Below are 23,113 nucleotides of genomic sequence, written 5' to 3'. Positions count from 1 at the left end.
GCCCCAGTGCCCCACCGGCTGCTGCAGGGACCATATTAAGGTTAAGAGGAAAATGGAGAAGGCAGAGCATAGAACCTTCCATTCAACTAACGCAGCTCTGATTTGGTTAGTTTTCTGTCTTAGGGATATCTGTTAGGTTTAATTTTGAAAAAAATAAGTTTCCTTTTTTAAGAAACAGTTGAGAAAAAACATGCTTCTAACCCGAAGCCCTCCTGCTGCAACTACTGAAGCCAGCTCTGCCGGTCCAGTGTGCTGGTCTTAGAGAGGCGCTGCCTGCCCCTCCCTGCAAGGGCCCGTCGGAGTCCTCCTTTCGGTGAAGCCTGCAGGAATCCTTCCTGAGGAATCCTACCTAACTGCACTTATACAACAGGACTTCTTTAAAGGACTATATAAGGATGAAATGAGTTAAAACACTTCTAAAGCTCTTAAAACAGAACACGGCTTACTACATGGTAGATGTCATGAATGTGTCCTACTTCTGATGCCTTTGATGTCAAGGAAGAGGTGTTTACCTTCTCTCCAAGCCCTGTCGATCTTTATCCCCTTTCCTCCCCCACTGGTCTTCAATGTCATTATTTTCATAGGCCCTTTTTCTTCAGCATATAAACATGTTCAAATCTCTCATCCTAAAACCATGATTATTCCCTACAACTCTGCTCCCCTGGTTACAACTCTCTTTCTTTCCGCAGTCTTCCAAAAAGAGTTGTCTGCTTGTGTGAGCTTCCTTTCACCTTGATCTTTTGCCAACTTGCTGTCATCTGGGTTCTTCCCCCAGAAGCCTAGCAGAATTTAATCTAGGGAGGTCCCTAGTGATCTCTTAGTTGCCCAATCTAAGAATTTCTCAGTGTCTAACTCATTTCACTTTTCTGTAGTATACGTTGGCCCAAATCTCCTATTTGAAACACTCCCCTCCCTTGACTTTCAGAGAAGTGATCTGCCCCGGTTTTCCTAGTACTTTTTCTGCATGGTGATGAGAGGCGATCAGCCTCCATGCTGGGAGGAAGCCCAAATGACTCCATGGAGAGGGGTGCATGGAAAGGAACCAACAGCCAGCCCCAGCTTGACAGCTGCTTGATGACCATTCTGATAACGAACCTCCAGCCTCCAAGCCCCTCTAGCGGATACGATGCAGAACAGAAAAAAGCTGTCCCCAATAAGCTCTGCCAAAACTACAGATTTCTGAGCAAAACAGAGATGTGTCTTGTTCTTTTGAGTTTTGAGGCAGCTCTCACAGCATGTTGGTTATCTGCCTCTGGTCCTAGGAGTACGCCTGCATGTAGCAGAGAGGGAGCCACGGAGTACTTTGGGGAAGGAATTTCATGGAGGCCCGTTCTCGAACCACAGGAGAGAGCACAGTTTCACGGAGAGGCAGTAGGCCTTCCCAGATCTAAGGATCTAGGAAGACCTGCGTGGCATCCTTGCCTTTCCAAGAGACGACTGTGGAATCACAGGCCGATTGTCTGATCTTCTTCAGCCTTGGTCTCCTGAACTGTAACAGGGAGGTCATACAAGAAATGACCTCATCAGGTTGTTGTGAAGGTCAAACAAGATACCTGTGTTGTGCTTAGCACAGTACCTAGCACAGAGTAGGTACACACAAAAAAAATGCTTGTACTAGTCCGCGCACTGATGTGGGGTAGGCAGGAGCTGTCTGGAGTTCAACGTCCATCTTTGCTATTTTTCTTTTATATCTTTGCCTGCCTGAGCCTCAGTTTCCTTACCTATAAAATAGGATACTGAGAGCATCTATCTCGAAGGCTTATTGTGATGGGTAAATGAGCTAATAGATCTAAAATGCTTAGATCTGAGCCTGGTCCAATGCGTATGCCCTCCCTGTCCCAGACCTGATGACTGCACACTCCAAAGCCTCACAGTGTTATGGGGACAGCAAAGCCTGTATCCACCATGTTACAATTAGGAAACAGGCTAAAGATGATGGCCATCTCAGCCTGTGATCCCAGGCTTCTCCGAAATCCAGACATCCAGAATCTGCCCAGCCTTCAGAGTCCAGTGCCAAAGACATTTCTCCCATAAAGCCTTCCCTTGTTTGTTTTGTGCTCACCCCCAACCCTGCTGGCCTCTGCCCAGCCTAGGCGGGAAGTGCCCCCAGAGCTCCTTCAGTAGCTTCCCTGAGACACATTTACTGGATGTGGAATGCAACATCTATTTTTTCCACGCTGTATCACTGATGTTTATATACACGTCACATCTCCCTATACTAGAATGAGTTTTCCAGAGCCATGCCTGTGACCAATTCATCCTCCATCCGGTACAGAACATGGCCTGGCACATGGCTTAGAGCAGAAATGGTTTGTTGACTGAAAGTGTGAATAAATCCCGATTCCTAAGGGGGCTGGAGAGAAATAGGGGATTAAGCATGCACATATATGAAACATGCACATGCCTGGAAACAAACGCACAATACACGCTAGAGACACAGACCTACTCATCAGTATCAACACACGCTCAAGGCAGTACAACATCTCTATAGTTAATCCTCATTTCACAGATGAGGACGCTCAGAGAGTCTAAGATATTTGCTCAATATCACGGCCTCGGCATCTACCTGACAGTCCTGGGGGAGCTTAACTCGGAACAGGAAACCCAGCCTGTAACTTGAGCATGCCGGGGTCCTAGCTTCCTTTTTGGCCATGCTCACCCGCCACTCAGCCCAGCCCCAGGACAGTGAGAGCTTCCTGTCAGTCCTGGAGCTCCACGCCACTCTCTCTTCCTGCCCAGCAGGGCGGCACTGTCAGAAATGCCAGAGCCATTTAGTTGCCCAGCTCGAGGCCTAGTTCTTTGAACTCCAGCAGACTTTGCAGGGAGCCAAGAGGGCTCCTAGTGCCAGGCGTGGCAGCACAGCATGAATTGCAGAGCTGGGCCCGTGGCCGCATCCTACCAGCTTCCCTCAGAAGAGATCTCTGTATTACCTGGCAGATGGGTGCCTGGCAGCTGGGCAAAGCCAGCTTGAGAGGACGGATGAAGGCCACTGGGCCTCTGCCAGGCTCTGAGGCTGCTCCGTACCAAGTCCCGCCTCACAGCGCCAGGGTAGCATGCCTCCACAGCGTTCCTAACCCCTGCTTAGTCAGCGTGGGCACGCACTGTTTCTCCAGGAATGGTGAAGGCAAGTCCTGACCAATAGCAACACTGCGTTTATGCATGTTTCTGATTTAAAAAACAGTTCTGAACATCCTGAGAACAATTCCATGGAAAAATATTATACTAATGATAATTAATGTCATTATTATTATTAATGCCATTTGAGACTAAGGGAGGTTTGACAACCTCCCAAGGACTCACAGCTCTGATGTTTTTTGTTGCACACTGCTTCTGGCATCCATTCTCATGGCACCCCTTGGCTCCAGGCATCTGCAGAGGAGGTGGCCTCTGGGCTGTGAGTGGAAGAGCCTTGATCTTGCCTTTCATAGCACAGTCAGACTCTTGAAGTTTGACAGAAACATCAAAACCTACCCAGCCAATCCCCAATCCCAGAGCTTCAACTGACCTTCTAGCATAGACTGCTCAGGTACCCCCATCACATACCCACAAAAACAGCTGTCTGCTTCTGGTGAATCTGCTAAACCCAAATACTCAACATACTCACACACATCTGCTTGGATGCACAAAGATATGTACACACAACGTACACCTGTACCTCTTGGTGGACACACGCATACACGCATGTTTCACTTCATGCACTCACTCAGAGCTCTTACAACAATGCACATAGGTCCTAAATAAACTCCCCAAACCTGCGCACACACCATCCTGGATTTGTAAATGCATACACACATACACACATACGTATTCTCACACACAACCCTGCCTGTGCACACGTGCGCATGCATATACAGGCGCACATGCAGAGCTGAGAACAAGATGTTTTGTCCACTATGTGAACCCTCCTGACAACATGCACCAGGCAGGGATGTGACGTCCCATGGGGACCTGTAAACCATTCATCTTGTAGCTACACGTGGGTGATACTCTGCCAGTCATCAAGCCCAGTCCTGCCAGGCTGGGCACTGAGATGAGTGGGCCACGGGCCAAATTCAGAGCTGCAGCAACATGAACAACTGTCATATGGGCATGACGCCACCAGCCTTTCTGTTCCTGAACAATGGTCTCTGTCCCAGATTAGGCTTTGCCTGGGGGAAGCACTTCCCACACCACAGGGGACTCCTCTTAGAGTGAGGACAGCTATGCCAGGGTGTAACAGGCTCACACGTGAATCCCGGAGATGCCACTTTAGCTGTGTGACCTCGGGTGGATCACCTTAACCTCTTTGAGCCTCAGTTACTGCCTCTGTGAAGTAGGGATTGTAATTCCTTCCCATCAGCATCATGTGGATAAATGAGATAACAAATACACAGAAATGTCGAGCACACAGCAGAAATCAGGTACATGGATGTTGAAAGGAAGGTTGGATAAATGAATGCATACCAAATGAGTGTGCACTGCATTCCAGGGCTCCCTGCTGAACTGCTCTCCCTTCTCTGCCCTCGAACCCCTAGTGCCAGGCGTGGCAGCACAGCATGTGTTTTCTATTGTGGCTCTGTTTTCTGTTGTGGATCACATCATTCCACTGCTCAAAAGCCCACCCCTCCTTGCCTTCCCATCAACCTCCCTCCCCACAAACTCCCTCAGAAGGCCCACTGTGACGCCATGTCCTCTCCGTCTCTCTCCTCCCTCTTGCTCCCCTCTGGCCCCCCTTCCCTTCTTCTGTTCTTTGAACGCTTTTCTTTCATCCCCACGGGCTTCACATGGAATGCTTTCCCCTGAGGTCTTCACATGCTCGGTTTTCTTTCATCTCTCTGCTCAGATGCCATCCCCTAAGTGAGGACTTCTCTTCAGAGCTATCCTCCCCCAAGCCACCCCCGTATTTTTCTTCTAGTCCTTGGGAATTTCTGTTACACGCATGTGAATTTTCTTGTTAAATATCTGCCTTCTCCTCTTGAATGGGAGCTCCACGACGGCAGGGGCTTTGTTTGACTTGTTCACTGCGAATCCCTGCGCCTACAGCAGAGCCTGACATGCCGTAGGTGCTCAACAAATACTTGTAAAACGAATGCAAACATATGACTCTTGCCCTTGAGGAACCTCAACAAAATTTCCCATCCCTAAATGACAATGCCACGCTCAGCTCCCCTCCTGTCCATTCTCCTGTACAGCCCAGCTCATCACATTTTAATTTTCTCCCTAGCCTCAGCCAGCCTAATTACTCACAGCACCGGTGTGAACACTGGTGTATGCGATGGTAAGTGAGTGTGCCCAGGCTGACATATCCTAATGGTTTTCCAGCAGGGAGCTGCGTCAGAACCTCCTGAGAGCCTCGTTGCAAGCATTTGTGGCTGTCTTCTTTCCCCTAACCCCTGCTGAACAACAGTCTCTAGCACTGAGGCTGGGCCATGTGGATTTGGAAAAAACTTCTCCTGGAGATTTGGATGCATGTTACTGCAGTTGTCTGCGGGGTGGCCATGGAGAGCAGAGGCTAGCAGCACTGCCTGCCAGGGTCACACTGGCTGAGTGTGAATCTGCACAAGCAACCTCGTGTTGCTTGGAATGCAGAATGGAGCCCAGCTCAGAAAGGTGCTATTAGGACACGTTGAGAGAAAGTTTGTAAAGTGCTTAAGAGCGTGCCTCACTCATAGTCAGCGCTAGCTTTCATTAAATGATGGCTTTCCTCCGGGAGTGATGCAGTCGTTCTCAGTTTCCCTACAGGAGTAAGGACAGAGCCTTTGCCATGGTGGACGGTCAGCACGTGTAGTTAGCCGACATGCTGCTGAAACAAACATACTATCACTTCTCCCATCTTAAAGAACAATCCTTTGTCTTGAACCCACTTCGTCCCTCCAGCTGTCACCCCATTTCTTTGCTTCTCTTTATAGCAAAACTCATCAGCGTTTTCTACACTCACTTTCTATAATTCCTCCCAGTCTGGCATCTTTTACACATTTTATTAGGGAAATTTCAAACATATATCTTGCCAGTCTTCTATTTCCCAACTTTTTTGCTACAGTATTATAAAGCAAGCCCCAGAAGTATCATTTCACCCACAGTGTATCCCTCTAATAGGTAAGAACTTTTAAAAAATATGAGTATCTTCATCATTCCTAACTAAATTAACGATTCTCTAACATCACCTAATACTTCATCTATGTTCAAATTCCCCTGTCTTAAAAATGTCTAGTTCCAATTGCTTTGTCTAAATCAAGCCTGATCAAGGGTCCACATGTTCTATTTGGTTGATTTGTCTCTCAAGTCTCTTCTCCCTTCTCTCTCAAACCCACTAATCAAGCCTCCAAATCCACTGCACTCCCAAGACCACGCTTTTCAAGGTCACCAATTACCTGAATGTTGCTAAAGCTAATGGACAATTCTCAGTCTGCATCCTCCACGTTTCAGCAGTTGTGGAAACGCTCTTTGCCAGAACACTACGTGCTTCTCCTGGCTGTTCTCCTTCCTCTGGGTGCTCCTCCTCAGCTCCCATGCCCACCTGTTAGCATGGTGTGCACTGCAGATCTGCCCTGGGCCTCTTTCGTCTTCTGTTCTCACCCGTTGGTAGCGTGGCCCAGTCTCAAGGCTTTAAAAGCATCCCAAAGTTATACCTCTAGCCCATTCCAAATGCCTACTGCACATCTCCTCTCAAATATCTAAGAGCTGTCTCAAACACCATCCGTCAAATGCTCAAACCCTCCTCATCCCCCATGGACTTCTCCATCCCATCCTTCTAATAACTTTGGCCCCAGACCTTGAACTCATCTTCAGCTCCTCTTTGTCTCACACCCCACACTGGTCCCTCAGGAAGTACTGTTGTTTTGGCTACAGACTCTACTTTCATTGCTACCACCCTGGTCCAAGCTACTAGCATCTCTTACCTGGGCTGTGTAACAACCTTCTACCTGAACTCCCTGCTTCTGTCTTTCTTCCCTCTTCAGTCTATTCTCAAACAAGCATCCAAAGTTCCTTTTAAGCACCCTCTGCTCAAAGGCATCCACTGGTTCCTAGTTTTTCTGAAGGTAAAAGCCAAACACTTCCTAATGGATTCCAATGCCCTCAACAAGAAACAGTGGCACTTTTGGCAGGAAAAGTCTTCACCGTGTGGTCTGTCCCATGCACTGAAGGATGTTTGACGTGGCCCTTACCCACTGCATCCCATAGAGCAAACACCTCCCTCACCTAAGCCCCACCAGTTATTGTGGCAACTAAAATGTCCCCGCACGTTTCCAAATGCTCCCTGGTGGACCTGGAAATCCCAGCTGAGAATCTCTTACAAGATCTGCTATACCCCTGCACCGTCCTACCCTCCCATACCCCACCAGTCTCTCCGACTTTGCCTCAGATGCCTCTCCCTGTGCTCTCTGGGCCCTGGTCTTACTCGAACAACCTGGCAGGGTCCCACCTTGGCCTCTATGCTGTTCGTTCTGCCAGGAACGCCCGTCCCCGGACAGCCACAGAACTCCCTCCCTCCCCTCCTTCAGGACTTTGCTCAGGTGCTCTCTCCCCAGGGCACCCAGTTTGAAAGTGCAGACTGCTGTACTCCGGCTCTCTTCTCTGCTTTTTCTCCGGAGCACTTATCCCATCAGATGCACTGTAAGTTTTCACTAATGACCTTGTTTGTCTGTAAGCTTCAGGAAGGAATTTGGGAGTTTTTTTGTTCACTGCTATACCCCAGGGCCTAGAATAGTAACTGGCACACAGCAGACAATATTTGTTAAGTGAAAGGAAGAATACAGATGCCAGGAAAATATGTACTTACAGAGAGAAGGAAACAAGCTTTTCTAAGCCACAAGAATAAAGAATTAATTTTGTTCTTAGCAAGGACTGGTGTGTGCTCAGCCTGGGATGGAAAGTAAGGAGTGAGGCTGTAAGAACATCTACTTATTTATCAGATCGGTTTGGGAAGGCTTCCTGGAATTGGTGGGGTTGCAGGACTCACCTTCAGCTGGTTTTGAGCCAGATGATAGCACCCTCATGGTTCCCCCAAGCTTGATAACTGCTGACAACAAAGGGAGCCCCAGGAAACAAAAGTGAGCCAAGCTGGAGTTTTCAGACTGAGAAGCACAATCACGGAATCGTATTTCGGCTGCACCTGACCCATGTCTGTAAGAGGCTGCAGCAGCACGTCAGCCGGAGGGGCAAGTTCAAATGGAGCTGCACCATAACACCTGCTTCCTCCCCTCTCTGGCCCTGAGACAGCCCACCTTAAATAATTCCTTGCCTTCCAAAACTCTCAGTAGACAGCAAAAAGGACCTAGCTTCACAGCCATACAGTGGAATATTCTGCAGCTATTAAAAAAGAATGTGGCAGCTTTTTTTGTATTTAATAAGGAAAGATCACTAAGATACATTATTAAGATCACTAAGATACATTATTAAGATCACTAAGATACATGAACAAAATTCATGGTGCAGAACAGCGCATAGTATACTAGTATCTCTGTAAAAAGAAATACACATTTTGCTTGAATGTACATATAATATAGCTGGAAAGACATGAGCAATAATAGTGGTTGCTGGAAGGTGTGGGGGCGGGGAGGAATCTGAGTGGTTAGGAAACAAGGATGGGGGAGATGCTTTTCACTGTAAACTCTTTTCTTTTAAATCTTGTACTAGGTCAATGTATTATCTATTTGAAAAGAGTGAATCAAACTACTCTGGAGGCTGAATTGGGAAGATTGCCTGAGGCCAGGAGTTCGAGCCCAGCCTGGGCAACACAGGGAGATCTCTGTCTCTACAAAAACAAAAAAAATTAGTCAGGTGTCATGATGCATGCCTGTAGTCCCAGCTACTTGGGAGGCGGAGGTGGGAGGATCACTAGAGCCCAGGAGTTCGAGGCTGCAGAGAGCGATGACTGTGCCACTGTACTCCAGCCTGGGTGACAGAGTCACCATCTCTTAAAAAAAGGAAATGGTGAATTACATTAAAAGCAAATTGTATTAGCAATTTTGTGTGTAAGTTAAAAGCCACCTGCACAAGTACAGGTGGCTAGAAGCCAGAGTCCTTCAAGTGAAAGAGCCTGAGGCTTTAGCTGACCTCATGTGTGCTAGGTCCCATCTATGGCCGGGGCAGAGAAAGCCAGTGGGTCCGTAGCCACCATCCAAAGCTAGGCAGGGAGTGAGGGAGGGCCTCCCTGTGCCCAAAGCTGGTCTGGCCACAGCCCCTGCGCTGCAGGGCTCACTCCCAGCTCCTGTGTTCTGGGAGAGCAGTGATCCAGGTGAGGCAGAGCCACCCGCAGAGCCATGAGGAGCAGGAAGCGCCAGGATCAGGTATGTTCTCCTGAAAGTAGACGGGGGAGGGGCGTCAGTGGACCGGAAGGCAAGGGGAGGGAAGGATGGCTATCTGCCTTCAAATATTCAGGGAAGTCAAACAGGGAAGGAGTACTGTTCAGAACCCGTTAGAAGACCTGGGGTCAGGGTAGGGGGTGGTGAGGCCTCTCACCTTCATAAAGCACTTTCTGCCGCTAGAAAGGTCCCAGAATAACAGCAACTACCACGCGTTGTGCCCTCACTGCGTGCCAGGCACTTGGCTTGCCTGACGCTTTACCGGCATTACCCCTGGATTTTCCCAGCAATTCCAGGAGGGCGGTACTATTCGTATTCCTTAGTTCACGAAGGGGAAACGCGAGGCTGTCACTGCTTGGGATCACACAGCTAGTAAACGACCCAACGGAGATTCAAACCCAGGGCCCTATCGGAACTATTATGCTGCACCTTAGGCTGAGAAGACGACCTACACCCCTGGGAATTCTAAGACTGTGATTCGATAAAATACAAATATAAACATGGGAAGGCCAAGATAAGGCTGGGAGTTTTAAATGTATTTTTTTGCCGAGGTGTCTTGGGTACAAGGAAGACCAGGAAAGGTGGATTCTGAGTAGAATTTGAACCTCGGTGTCACCGTCCTCATCCCCGACCCCTCCTAGCCGCCTCCGCCTCAATGGCCCCTTCTTCTCCAAGGGAATCTACTCACACCATCACACTAGCCCGGACTGCGGCCCACAGAGGCCGAGGAGGGGCGCACATCCAGCGTCCAGCAGCCAGCCCGAAGGCCGGGGGAGTCCCCGGGGCCCCGCTGCTCTCCGGGTTGGCGGCGGCACGAGCAGCAGCAGCAGCGGCGGCGGAGGGCGGTGCCGCAGGGCCGAAGCCCCTTCCGCGCCCCCTCGGGCTGGGAAGGCGGGAGGCGGCGGCGCCCTGCGCGGGGAGGCCCCGGACGCCGTGGGCGGGCGGCTGTGCGCAGCCAGGCTGCGTGGGCGCGGGGGCGGGCGTCGGGGGTGGGGGGCGCGGGGGCGCCAGGCGCTGAGAGGCGGGGGCACCCGGGCGGCGCTTCCTTCAGCGGGTGACTCAGCAGCCGCCTTCCTCAGCCGGGCGGGGCGGCGTGGCGGGGGCGGGGCGGCGGGGGGCGCGCGGCTTCCCCGCGCCGGGGTGCGGGTCCCCGCCGGCGCCCCCGCGAGGAAGTGCGAGGCTGGACGCTGGGAGGGGGCGCGTGGGCCGGGAGATTCCTTCTCGTCTGCCTGCTGCTAGCCAGCCCGCCCACGCAGCCGAGAGCCCGGCTCCATGTTCCGTCCCCGCGGAGGAGCCCTGGGAGCGCGCACAGAGGAAAGGCTTTCCCCAGGCTGGCCCGGCCAAGGTCGGGGGCGGAGGGACTGAGGGACACCCCAGGGAGACCGGCTGCACCCGAGCCCTCCCCTCCTGCTGCTCCCGGGTTTTACGCATGCATGGTAGGAGGAGGCCGCCTGGAGATTTCTAGGGTCTTAGATGTGGAAGTCCTTGCAGAATTTACCTCCTTCTGCCTCAGGGCCCCCGGGCGTCTGCCATCTTTTGTTCTTCAAAGGGAGAGAGCCCCCTATCCTGAGCCAGCTGGAGCGCTCTTTCTGTGGCTCTCGTCGTTTAGAAGCCTTTTTTCATATCTAAGCTCGGTCCTTCCTGCTGCGGTAGTCCCCAGACAGCTCTGCTTTGCCAAACTTGGTGACCTGGTAGAAGGGGGAAGAGGGAGGACCAAGAATGTCCCCATTGAGCAGGAGGGGAAATCGAAGTCCAGAGAAGGGGAGGGGTTTGCCTCAAGCTTATAGCTGGGGGTGTGTGAAAAAGGTGCTGACCTCAGTACTCAGGAGTTCTGGCTTCTAGTCAGAGTACAGCTGCTTGAAAAGATAATATTCCTCCCTGGTGCTGCCCAGCGCAGTGCCTCTACCTGTCTCTGGAAATCCCTGTGGACTTCTCTGGTGGGTTCTTATCATGCGTTAAGTAGCATCAAGAATGTCAGAGATGCCAGATGATGCCCATTTGGAAGCATCCAGGGTAAAGACCAGGCTATGCACAGGAAGCACAGAGGCTAGACCCAAACAGGAAATTCCCACCCGCTTTGCAGAGTGTTTGTTGCTGCTGTTTTAAAATAATCATTGGTTGATTTGATGCATTGAATGAAAATTGTGGTAGACAGGAATCATTCATCAAGGAAGAAATTGTGGAACTCCCTTGTCTTTCTGCCTGCGATGGGGAGTGCATTCCTGATTGGAGGCAAGTGGTTGGCTGGTTTGACATGATGCATCCAAAGTCCTGAGAGATCATTGGCGCCAGGCCCTGGCCTCAGCTAGGCGGAGATATCCTGCAGGGAAAATCACACGACAGCTTTCTGTGTGTCTCGCCGCCCTGTACCTGAGCTTCCAAACACTATACCTCCATAGAATTCCAGTGACATGACCCCTGTACCTGTCGCCTTCCACACAGCCTTCTTCCCAGGAGCTCAGTCCTAGGGGGCCTGGTCTGCATGCTCCAGACAGAGTGGGCATGGAGACGCGGTAGATTTGCCTCATTTTACAGAGGGGAAGACCCAGGAGGACCTGGCTAGCCGATGGAGATGAAACACTTCACGCAGAGAAAGGAAAAGGAACCGGGAGTGCTGATGGTGTGACCAGGCCAGGGTTCACTGGGAAATACTGAGATAAAGCTAGGCTGCTCTTTGCTGTGAAGCCTGTGCATCTTTAGTATAGTGTGGGTTGTCCTCCAACTCCCCCAGCCCAAGTCAGTAACACACAGTTGTCCATGCAGAGTCATGCCCACTCAGGTCCACAAACGCCTCCACGCCACCTGCTCACCCTGTTGTCACAGTATTGACACTTCCCTGAACAGAGCTGATCCTGCCTGGTTGAGAAATAGGAGTAAGGGGCCTGGAACCTGGGTGCTGCTGGTTCATGATCCCAGAATCCAGCTCTTCCCGCTCTTTTCCCCCAGAGATACGGCCACAATGCAAGCCTCCTTTCCCTCCTGCCTTCGTAGGCCCGTTGCCCATTTCTCACTCCACCTGCTGACAGGGCCGTGCTTGTGTGTGTGCACACGCATGTGTGATGAAGCTCTCTCTGCAGAGTTACGTTCTTAATGCAGCTTCCTGGGCTGACAGACTGGTCAGAGGCTGGGGGCAGAGGGAGGAGAGGGCTCTCCTTGCTCATAGCTAGGATTGGGGTCGGTTCTGTTTATTGCCAGGGGCAGTACTGCCCTCACCTCTCATCCCTCTCACACCCCAACCAGCCTGAAGAGCTGAGCCTCTGAGTCCAGCTTTCCACATGGGCTCAGCTGCAGGACAGCAGCTGTGCTGTTGGACCCAAGCACAGGGGTCCTCCCTTCTGCCTAACTCTTCCTCAGCCCCGATACCACAACCCACCTCCACTCAACAATCTATGAGCCTGCCTGGGCCCTACAGATGGAGAGTTTATTTATTCAACCAGTATTTATCATGCACCTTCTAGGTGTTGAGTTTGACTCTCATCTCCTATCCCCTTCAGGCTCGTGCGACACCAACCTCTGCTGCCTGCCAGCTCTTCCTGCCCACATCTTCCTGCCCCATAGCAAACCCCAACAGAGTCATGTGACATTTCACCATCCAAAAAATTATTTTAAGATCCTAGAAAGGAGCAAACAAGTTTATCACACATCATCATGCTCTTTAACTTCTTGCTTTATGACTTCCACACATGAAGTTCACTGGGAAAGTATCACTTCCACAGCCCAAAGACTTACTATTCCATGACAAGTCAGTGGAAGTGCCCTGTGTCCCTCCCCTTTCCTTATCAGGGCCAAACAAGGCAATTCCAATTCTCTGCAAAATTCAGTTGAGCTAAAAATACATTTAGACTCTGAACTGCCTCCCTCATGAGCCCTTCAGCTCCTTAGCAGCCTCCTTCCCTGGCCCTTAGTTAACCATTGCTACCACAGTACCCTCCCCTCTTACCAAACCCTGCTCTGGGAAATTGCTCAAATAAACTCTTTCCACTCAAGTCTGAAAGACTGATAAGGCTACATGTGTTGATTTTTCCCCCTTTCTAGGAAAATTTGCATTTAAACAAGGAGGATAACCTTGAAGTGCCCAAAGTCATCTCTGGCTGTGGAATTATTAGCATAGTTGAGATATTCTGGAAGGCCGAGGGACCTCCCTGGGGTTACGGGACTAGCTGTAAGTTTGGCCTTGCACACCCGTGAAGCAGCCCTGACTGGCTCTTTTGGTCCATCATCACATAATGTTGAGAGCAGTGGATGAAGAGTTAAGAGAATCTGAGCTTAAACCTAGTTCTGCCACTAAGTAGTTTGGAAGCAACAGTCACTTCCTTCTCAGGCCTTAGTTTTCTCATTTGCCAAATGAGAGTTTGAACAGGTTACCTTGAAGAATCCTTCTAGCTCTGATATTTGGTTAACTCCCCAAAGGGGCTAGGAGACCCTGGCCCAGCTCCTAAAAGCCTCTAGCCCCTGAAGCTGTGGCTTAGAGGGAATGGTCTGATGCCAGCACAGAGCATGGGGCCCTTCTATGGGCAGGGACTTGGACAGGCTGCCCACAGTACCTCTGTCCATAGCAGCCCACCTGCCAGGGAGAAAAGGTGCTGCTCAGCACACACACATCTTGAAGAGTTACATAACCCTCCCAGATCCCTTATTCCAACCAAAGAGCAACAACAAAATAGTCTGTCCTCCACCCCCACCCCAGCACACACACACATCAGCATTGCCGATGGTAGCCTCATAGTCACAAACACCGTGGGAGAGAATTTTAGAAGGCCACCATCTTTTCTTTTTCATTTGTTTTCATTTTCCTGGAAGATACCTCATGTAAGAGAAGTCTTTAAGAGAAGAAAACCCAGGCCGGGCACGGTGGCTCAAGCCTGTAATCCCAGCACTTTGGGAGGCCGAGACGGGCGGAGCACGAGGTCAGGGGATCGAGACCATCCTGGCTAACACGGTGAAACCCCGTCTCTACTAAAAATACAAAAAACTAGCCGGGCGAGGTGGCGGCGCCTGTAGTCCCAGCTCCTCGGGAGGCTGAGGCAGGAGAATGGCGTGAACCAGGGAGGCAGAGCTTACAGTGAGCTGAGATCCGGACACTGCACTCCAGTCTGGGTGACAGAGCGAGACTCCGTCTCAACAATAACAAAAAAAAAAAAAAAGAGAGAGAGAGAAGAAAACCCACAAACACCCATCGGGCTTCTTAGTCCCTCCCTGCTGTTCTTTTCAGCTTTCTGACGTCATAGTCCTGAAGAGATACAGGTCTACCTTCCATCCCTAGGAAGGAGGAATTTGGAGAAATTGATTCAACCTCCATTCCGAAGAAGTCGGAAGCACTTCCTGGGTTCAGACGCCATTTCCCTCACTCTCCACTTTGGTCGTTGGCGAGTCAGTGTACCTTCTCCTAGATGAGACTGTAATTTTCCTAATTAGGAAATAGGGGTGATTGCTCTTACCATGGGGCATCAGGTGATAACTCAGATCTCTTTGATATACTTAAGAGAAGTGCAAATAATCTTAAAATGCAACAGAAGAGGTTTTAGTTGGGCTTAAAGAAGCATTTGCCAGCTAGGAAGTTGTGAGGCAGCATGACAAATAACAGAGGGATGATGGATTTGTGCTGCTGGTTGCTTTTCAAGGTAAGCTCAACATTCCTGTGTCTGGAATGGCTTGAGTGCACATGGGCCAGAGGTAGAGGGTAAATGAGAAAAGAGCACATGTAGAAAGGTGGCCTGGTAGTGTAGAAGAAACCCTGACCCTGCATTCTGGTCTGTCACTGTCATCTGCCAATGGGTGAATCTCTTATCTTTCTGGGGCCCTGGTTTCTTTTTCTTCTTCTTTTTCTTCTTTTTGGGAGGATGGAGTCTCGCTCTGTCACCCAGACTGGAGTGCAATGGCACAATCTCAGCTCACTGCCAACCTCAGCCTCCTGGATTCAAGTGATTCTCCTGCCTCAGCCTCCCCAGTAGCTGAGACTACTATGGGCGACCATCCCTGGCTAATTTTGTATTTTTAGTAGAGACAGGGTTTCACCATGTTGGCCAGGCTGGTCTCAAACTCCTGACCTCAACTGATCTGCCCATCTTGGTTTCCTTGTCTGTAGAAACACTGCAATGTATTGAGCACTTACTATGTGCCCCAAGCAGTACTAAATAAATGATATGTAATTTTAAAAACTTTACAACAAGTCTTTAAGGTGGATATTTTCCTCATTTTATAAGTGGAAAAACAGAAGCTAAAAGAAAGTAAACAGTGAAGACGAGGTCTCACAGCTGTGGAGGTACCAAGATTTCTCCCCAGTTGTGCATGACCGAAGCCCATGTTCTCAAGCACCCAGATCTTGAACCCATGTGATCCAGTGGTTACGTGAAATTCCTTTCAGCCTGAAAGATTTAGCTTTGCCCTTGCCTTGCTCCTGATTCCCTTTCTTTTTTTTTTTTTCTTTTTTTTTTTTTTTTCAGACGGAGTTGCGCTCTGTTGCCCAGGCTGGAGTGCAGCGGCATGATCTCAGCTCACTGCAAGCTCTGTCTCCTGGGATCACGCCATTCTCCTGCCTCAGCCTCCCGAGTAGCTGATACTACAGGTGCCCACCACCATGCACAGCTAACTTTTTTTTTTCTTTTTGTTTTTTTAGTTGAGACGGGGTTTCACTGTGTTAGCCAGGATGGTCTCCATCTCCCAAACTCGTGACCCACCTGCCTCGGAGTACCCAAGTGCTGGGATTACAGACATGAGCCACCACACCCGGCCCTGATTCCCTTTCTTTTTGTTAATGCCCTCATTGATTGAAATAAAGATGACCACCCCTTTCTTCCATGGAAATAAGCAACCCTTTGGAGCCTTTGTGGGAACCTGCACTTTGTGCTTTTCCAGAAGCAGAGGAGGAAGTTGCTGCAGTGACCCAGGCCTTGGAAACCCTGCCAGATGGCCTCACATTGGAGAATCTGCTAGGTGCAGTGAATGTGTCCTCAGGGCCTCTTACTAAGAACTCCTTACTAAGCTGCTGTTGCCCTGTGCCCAGGGCCACTGAGACCTGCTTAGGCTCCAGTGAAAAAAAGCTGTTCAGGCTTTCCAACAAGGCAACTTGTCTAAAAATCTTTACATGGGATGGAAATTCAGGAGTTGAGTCTCTTTCCAGATTGCTAGCCCCGATGTTTGTCCCAGCCCTTCCCTCTTTTTCAGTGTTACCCTCCCTTCCATTCCCTCTCCATCCAGCCCTGACCCCGGCTGCCTTTTCTCATAAGTGACCTTTGAAACGCAGGCTGCACAGAGATTTGCTGAATCAGCAGGACCAACTGTTGTTTCTCTTGCTTGGTTTTGGGCCAGCGGGAAAATGTGCCAGGATGCCTTTGTGAGGCCCTATGGCATTTGCTGTGTGGGTCTGGGGAGAGATTGGGAGTGAAGGAAGAGGGAGCTGGTGTGGAACACGGCATGGAGGCTGGTAAGGAGGAGTGAGACAATCAGGGTTTCCCAGAGACCAGGGGATGACTTGGTTCTCTTAAATGCATTATTTTTGGATGAAAAGAAGGGAAGAGCAGTGACCTAGGCCCTCAGAGAGGCAAAGGGCAGCAAATCTTTGCAAGTGGCCACTCTATGCCAGCTTCTAGATATAAACAAAAAGATGCACACTCCCTCCTCCCGGTGAGCCTTCATCCTGGCCCCATTTCTTAGACTAGAAACTCTCTCCCTGCTGGGGATAGGGGAAGAACAAGAGGACAGGCAGATTGATGAGCATGGGCCATACGATGCCTCCTCAGCAACCAGGCCTTCTGGGCACAAGGTAGACAAGGTCCCTGTGTGTTTAGACTGTCCTCACCTAGTGACAGGGTTTAGCCCTTTGGGGAGGGGCTTAGGATGAGTGGGGAGCTGTAGCATTAGAGGCTAGAATGAAATGGACATGCAAAATAGGTACTTCACGGATTGAATTTTCTGCTTTCTGTTTCCTTTCCAGCTGTCCTTGCCTCTTACTATTCTGACATAAACCTTTGGCTTCAATGAAGAAAACCTACTCTTTGGCTCTTAACATGATTTGTATACTCACCTTTTTTACCTTGTGCTGTTCTGATAGAGGATTGCTCTAGGCAGCTGCAATATGCTTACACTTGTTTAGACGTTTCTAGATACGTTCTCATTTATTTTGAGCCAGTACCATTTGCTTCTTTCTAGTCTTTCCACAACACTGAGTGCAGGGTTTTGAATAGACTGGACACTTGATACATATAGTTGACTGATAGACCTTCACACTTTCTTAATAGCTTCCAGGATGGGTCAGTCATGAGCGATCATCTTCAAGCAACTCTGACTCAATAGGAGCAGAGACCCCAGTTCCCATCAGCATCTTAGACAAAATCAGGCTAAAAACACATCCAGAACTCTTCAAGCCATCCCAGCCTCCAGTCAGTATGAGAACAGGGGGCTCAAAAGATACTCAAGATTGATTTCATGCTTAAAGGATGAGGGTAGAGAGAAAAGAGATTTCCCTGTGTAGCTTAAGTGGAAGAAGGATAGAAGGAAGAGAAGACGGGAGAGAGAAAGTGTTTGAGGGAGAGGTAGAAGGCGAGAAGAGAAGGAAAGAAAAAGGGAGGAAAGTAGTGAGGGAGAGGAGGGATGTGAAAGGAAGAAGCAATGTAACAGAGAGAAGACAGGAGTTGTGGAGCCCTTCAGACTGCCTAGTCACATTGAGGTGGGGATTTGGAGTAGGAGCTGAATTTGAATTGGGATGCAAGAATTTATCCTCCAGCAATCATTTGCCTGTGGCCTTGGAGACATGGACAAGCCCTGTCATCCATGGACAGTAAATGCATGACTGGTAGGTGGGCAAATGTGCTCAGAAGCCACTGAAGCCAGCAGCTTCAGATAAGTTCATGTGCTTCTATGGCAAGAGGATTTGTCAAGTCAAGTTGAGGTTCTGGCACCAACCAGGAAAGGGATAATAATAAATTCTGTAGATGTCGTGAGCCTTGATTGAAAAAATAAAGAGGAGCAAGCTATATTTGCTGCTTTCATTAAGAGGCAAAAGCAGTGGGGGGTCAAAGCTTAGCAAGAATCAAGAAGCATGCAGAGAAAGAATTTTAACCCTTCAAATGTTTTCCTTCCATATCTCTGCATTCACTCACCCACACATTGCTGCCTTTTTGGACTGACCTCCAAGACCACTACCTTTGTGTCTCCCTCAGCTGAAGGAGGGAGAGAGGCCAGATTATGTATTAATGCAGATAAGATGGCAATTAAATGATTCATTATTTTCCAATCCCAGGTCTCTATGGCTTCTGCCTCTCCTGGAATTGGGTAGGAAGAGGAGTTCTGGGGATAAAAGTCAAACTGTGTGAGGATATAATGCATCTATCAGAGTGTGTGGCCCTGGAAACCCTCACCCACTCTTCAGCCACCTCACTGGGGCCGCGTTCTCACTGAAATGAGGCCAGAGGAGGAATGAGGGAAGATTCACGGGAAACCCATGTTCGGAAGACCCACTGTGCCATCTCTTCCTCCCGCGTCAGCACTCCCAGTAGAGAACCAGTTCTGCAGGGAGCTCCCCAGGAGCAATACCAGGGAGGGGGCTGCTGGCTCTGCTCTCCTCCTCCTGACCTCTCCCTATCCATGGAGATCTCTCTCTGCCTGCTGGCTCCATCTTGTCCCTCATCATGGACAACTATGGGCAGAGGAGAACAAACATACAAAACAGGCCATGGGCAGAAAGCAGGGTAGAACCAAACATGTCATTAGCAATGGTGATTCCTTCCTGAGGCTCTGTGGGGAAATTTGGGTTGAAGTTGGGCCACTGTAGGGAAAGAAATGAGTGGTCCAGAAGATATTCAACCAGCCAAGATTACCATGTTTTCACATTCAAGGAAAGAGAGCTACAGGGAGGAGGGGAGGCAGGCACATCTGTGGTCTGTGTTTCTGGGTGTGCAGGCTTGGGGAGCAGGAGAAAAAGCTGGAGGATCTGGAGAAAGTAAGATGTTACTGTTAAGTGCCTGGGGCAAATTTCTAAGTGAAGAATTCCAATAACTTCCACTCTGCCCCACCATGCTAATTATTTCTTATTTTTGTTCTGCTCCTTTGGGAAGCAAAAGCAGGACAGGTGAGAAGGAAAGATGAGGATGTCACAATTCCTCTCCAGAATTGACATGTGGGGCTGGACAGGAGCCCAGATGATTCCTAAACCCCAGGATTCCTAGCAGGGCCAACTGAATGAAAGGATTTGGGTTCCATAGGCCATCTGAAGGCCATGGCAATGTCTTTGTCCAAGAAAAATAATCTTTCCTCAAATCTTCTTGGCCACACAGTGCCCTGAAGAGATGCAAAGAAAGTGGAGATGCGGTGGGAGAGAAAGGAGACACCAAAAGTCATGAGGAGAGAAATCATAATGACCAGGTATCAACCATAATGACCTGTGGTTGCCCTCAGGGAAGGGGACTGGAAAAATTCATCCCCTCATGTGGGGGAAAAGACCGCTTAGTATCTTGGAACAATGCTGCCTTTTGCTGAGCCTTGGGCATTGAGGGAAAACTGACTTTCTGCTTTTTATGCCAGATAAGGAAAAATAAAAATAAAAATGTGAAACTGAGGGAAGTACAAAGGGGTTTTGAAGGAGTTGGGGTAGAAAACCGTGTCTTCTTGGGACTTGAATCAAATGTTTTAAGTTTTGGGACTAAATGCCAAGCCAGATCATGTTAGACCTTCACCTCCTAGATCCCGTGGTTTTGATCAACATACTCTGTGAGCTACCCTGGCCTAACCCAACTTCTCTAACTCTACCACAGATGGCAAGAGAAAATGAGTTTTGAAGGATTACAGCAAATATTCACAAGCATCTCCCAGACTTAATGCAACTGGATGAAGATGAGATTCTCAGCTCTACTTTCCCCCTCCTCATTCCCTTTAGCATCACCATCGTCAGGATCGGGTGCTGACCAGGTATATTTTCCCTTGAACTGTTCTTTATTTAGTTCTCCGTCACTTGTCTAATCAGAGAGAAGAAGCTGACATGGCCACAGCCTTTCCAGTACAGAGGAGAAAACGTCCCAGACACTTTCATATCTTCTTCCCATATTCCTATTTCACGGACCTCGTGAGTGAAGAAAGAGCTTGAAGTCCTAGAAACTGAGAGGTTAACATTTCTCTCAGGACCCAAGGCAGTATTTCAGTGATCACCAGATAACCAGGGAAAATAAGGTTTGCAGTTGCTGGCCTTAGCAGGGAGATTTAAACGGGCATGACATCTGAATACCAACTCCATCTGCCAACTGTCCATCATGTCATTGTTCCCTTTCAACAATGGCCAAACACCTTGAATGAAAAACCCTCCTTGAGTTGGAAGAAAAAGCTGTAGCCAGACTGAGCCCTCAAACCATGCCTGAGTCCTCCACTGGTTTGATGGGATATTCCCTTACACCCCTTCGGCTCTGCGGGAATTCAGAACAAGGGTGCCCACTCAGGTCAGAGAAGAGAAAGCTTCCCCAAATGAGCCACTCCTAGCTGTGACTCCCACTTCACCAGCTAAAGAGCCACATTTTCTCTTCCTCTGCCTGCAGCTCCCTGGTTTCCCACATTACTCCTGCTTTTCAGGTTTGTCCCTGGCCTCCTGAATTCCCCTCTACCCTGGTCCTACTCTTCCTGGGCCCCAGCCTTTTCAAAGCTCTTCACATGCCTCTTTCCAAGTCTTCAGCTTTTCTCGCATCTCAGTCTCCATTCAAATACTTTTACTACCCAAACTTCCTTCCAAATTTTTTCTCACTTAAAAAGATTCCTTCAATGGTTTTCTTTTCTACAGTTTAATCTTCACTCGAACTTCATCCCAGCCTAACCCCCTTTAAATGCTCTCAGTTCCCATTATCACCAATCGCTTAACACCCACCTCCTTCCTCCTTTGCCCCTACTAATTGTCTGGTTACTCCTTTTTGCTCCAACATTCCCCAAAACCTTCTCAAGCACGGATATCGTTCCCTCATTTACCCAAAATCTCCTTTACACACTCCTGGCCCCTTCAGGCCACATCACTCCGGTGCTTTAGACTCCTACGCACCCAACGTCCGCGTCTCTCCCGCACACCCACTTGCTTCCCTTGCTCCCACCACAACAGAGCCCATCTCCTCTCCCCGCTCACTCAGGTCTCCTGCTCAGGACGCCCTTGCCGAGGGCGGAGGGGGATTTGTGCTGAAGGAGGGCTCCGGCAGCAGCGCAGCAACTCGGGGGACGCTCCTTCTCCTTGTCAGTCACGGCCCCCTGTGTCCCCAGATGCTTGTGGGGCGACTGAGGTGTGTGAGCCCTGCTGCCAGGGCCCCGCTGGGGCTGCTCCAGGAGCTGTCCGTGGTGCTGAAGCGACGGCAGCTCGGGCGCCGGCTGCGGCGCGGCTGCTGAGCGCTGTCCCTGGTCCTGGAGGGGTTCCTGGGCCCTGGCGGCGGCGGCGGCGGGAGCGGCGGCCGGAGCGGCCGGCAGCGGGGCCGATGACGGGGGGACCAGCCCGGGCGGAGGCTGGGCTTGCAGCAGCTGCTGGTGCTCCCACAGGCTGCGGTTCTCAGCGCTCAGCTCGTCCAGCCGCCGCTCCAGCTCGTCGATACGCTCTCGCTGGGTGTGGATGAGGCTCTGCTGGTTCTGCACGATGGCCGTGAGCTCCTTGAGGTAGAGCACGGCACGCACCGGGTTCTCCAGCAGGCTCTCCATGCCGCCCGCCGCCGCCTGCGCCCTGCCTGCGCCTGGGCTGGCGGCGGGGAGCGCGAGGGCGCGGGAGCCCAAAAGCCCAGTGGTCGGCTCGCCTCCCTCTCCCACCGGCCCAGCCTCCCTCCCCACTCCGGCGCCGCGTCACCGCCACCCCGACCTTCACACACGCATCGCGGGGCGGGGCGGCGGCGCAAGGCCCCACCCCCACCCCACCCCCTACCTCCAGGCCTCCCCAGCTCCTCGCCTCCCCACCTCCCTGCCTCTTGGCGTCATAGGAGGCTCTGCTGCCTGCAGGGCAGAGAGGAGAGGGAGGAGGCCAGCGAGAGGGAGCCTGTGTCGGGGCGTGGGAGGAAAGCAAGATAACGCAGGCGACCCGAAAAGGACGGTGAATCTGACTGGCCAGACTGGAAAGTAGGCGAAGGGGAAGCAGCGATACTGGGAAGGTGCGGTGGGACCTGTAGGAGAAGAGAAACAGAAAAGAAAGGAAGAGAAGGGGAGAGGCTGTCAGAGACAAAGCAGAAAAAGGGAAGGTGGAGCAAAGAAGAGAAATGTGCTGGAGGAGAGGAAGGCGTGGGGCCCTGAAGGGACGTGAATTCTTTTTTCCCAGGACCAGGCCTTCCAGAGGCTGGGGTTCATCTAGATACCCGCTGAGGAGAGGCCACCCTCGCCTCTTTTGCTCGCAGCAATCTCTTCTGTGGGGGAATTCCCTGGAACCCAAGGATCCTGGGGCTCTAAGGGACCCTAAAGAGCATCTGGTCCTGCTCCTTCCTTCATCCATGACTAAACTTGGGATGGGAAGGCTGTTCATGCTGGGTTTTCTCTGGGAGTGAGATCTAAAGACAATTTTGGCAGTTCCTGATAGAAACACTAAATAAACCAGGTCCTCTGTGGCAAGGAGCTAACGCTTCCAGAAGCTTCTGAATAGATCATTCTATTTGACAAACAAATGCACACTATTACCAAACACTGGGCTAGATGGTGGTAAGAGAAGCATGACTAGAATGGAATCTTAGGCTTTTTGAAGCTTATAAATAAGTGGGTGAAATTGGTTTTATGTATTATATATAAAATATATATAAATTATAAATAATTAACTTTGACGTATGGTGGTGGTGGTGAGTAATCAGGTAGAGGTTTTCCCAGAGTGCTATAGGAGCCAGCAGCTTGGAGATTCAGGAAGGCTT

The 23,113-nt window shown here is 50.3% G+C and overlaps 1 protein-coding gene and 1 long non-coding RNA gene across 2 annotated transcripts in view; both read right to left on the bottom strand.

The window, feature by feature from the left end:
* Positions 1–22,042, bottom strand: part of IQSEC3 (IQ motif and Sec7 domain ArfGEF 3) — a 95,832-nt gene extending 73,790 nt beyond the window's left edge. Inside the window, exon 1 of the mRNA XM_031936249.1 lies at positions 21,376–22,042. Within this exon, the coding sequence (XP_031792109.1) occupies positions 21,376–21,932 (557 nt within the window). The 5' untranslated portion in view covers positions 21,933–22,042. The remainder of the gene's footprint in view (positions 1–21,375) is intronic.
* Positions 8,811–11,279, bottom strand: LOC116418936. Its single transcript, XR_004229148.1, has 3 exons — positions 11,099–11,279; positions 10,783–10,972; positions 8,811–9,279 (listed from the first exon to the last, which is right to left on the bottom strand). It is a non-coding gene; the product is annotated as an uncharacterized LOC116418936 (long non-coding RNA).
* Positions 22,043–23,113: the final 1,071 nt, after the last annotated feature.

This window comes from Piliocolobus tephrosceles, chromosome 10, assembly GCF_002776525.5.
Source record: "Piliocolobus tephrosceles isolate RC106 chromosome 10, ASM277652v3, whole genome shotgun sequence".
Lineage (NCBI taxonomy): Eukaryota > Metazoa > Chordata > Mammalia > Primates > Cercopithecidae > Piliocolobus > Piliocolobus tephrosceles.
This window is presented reverse-complemented; position numbering and strand designations above follow the sequence as displayed.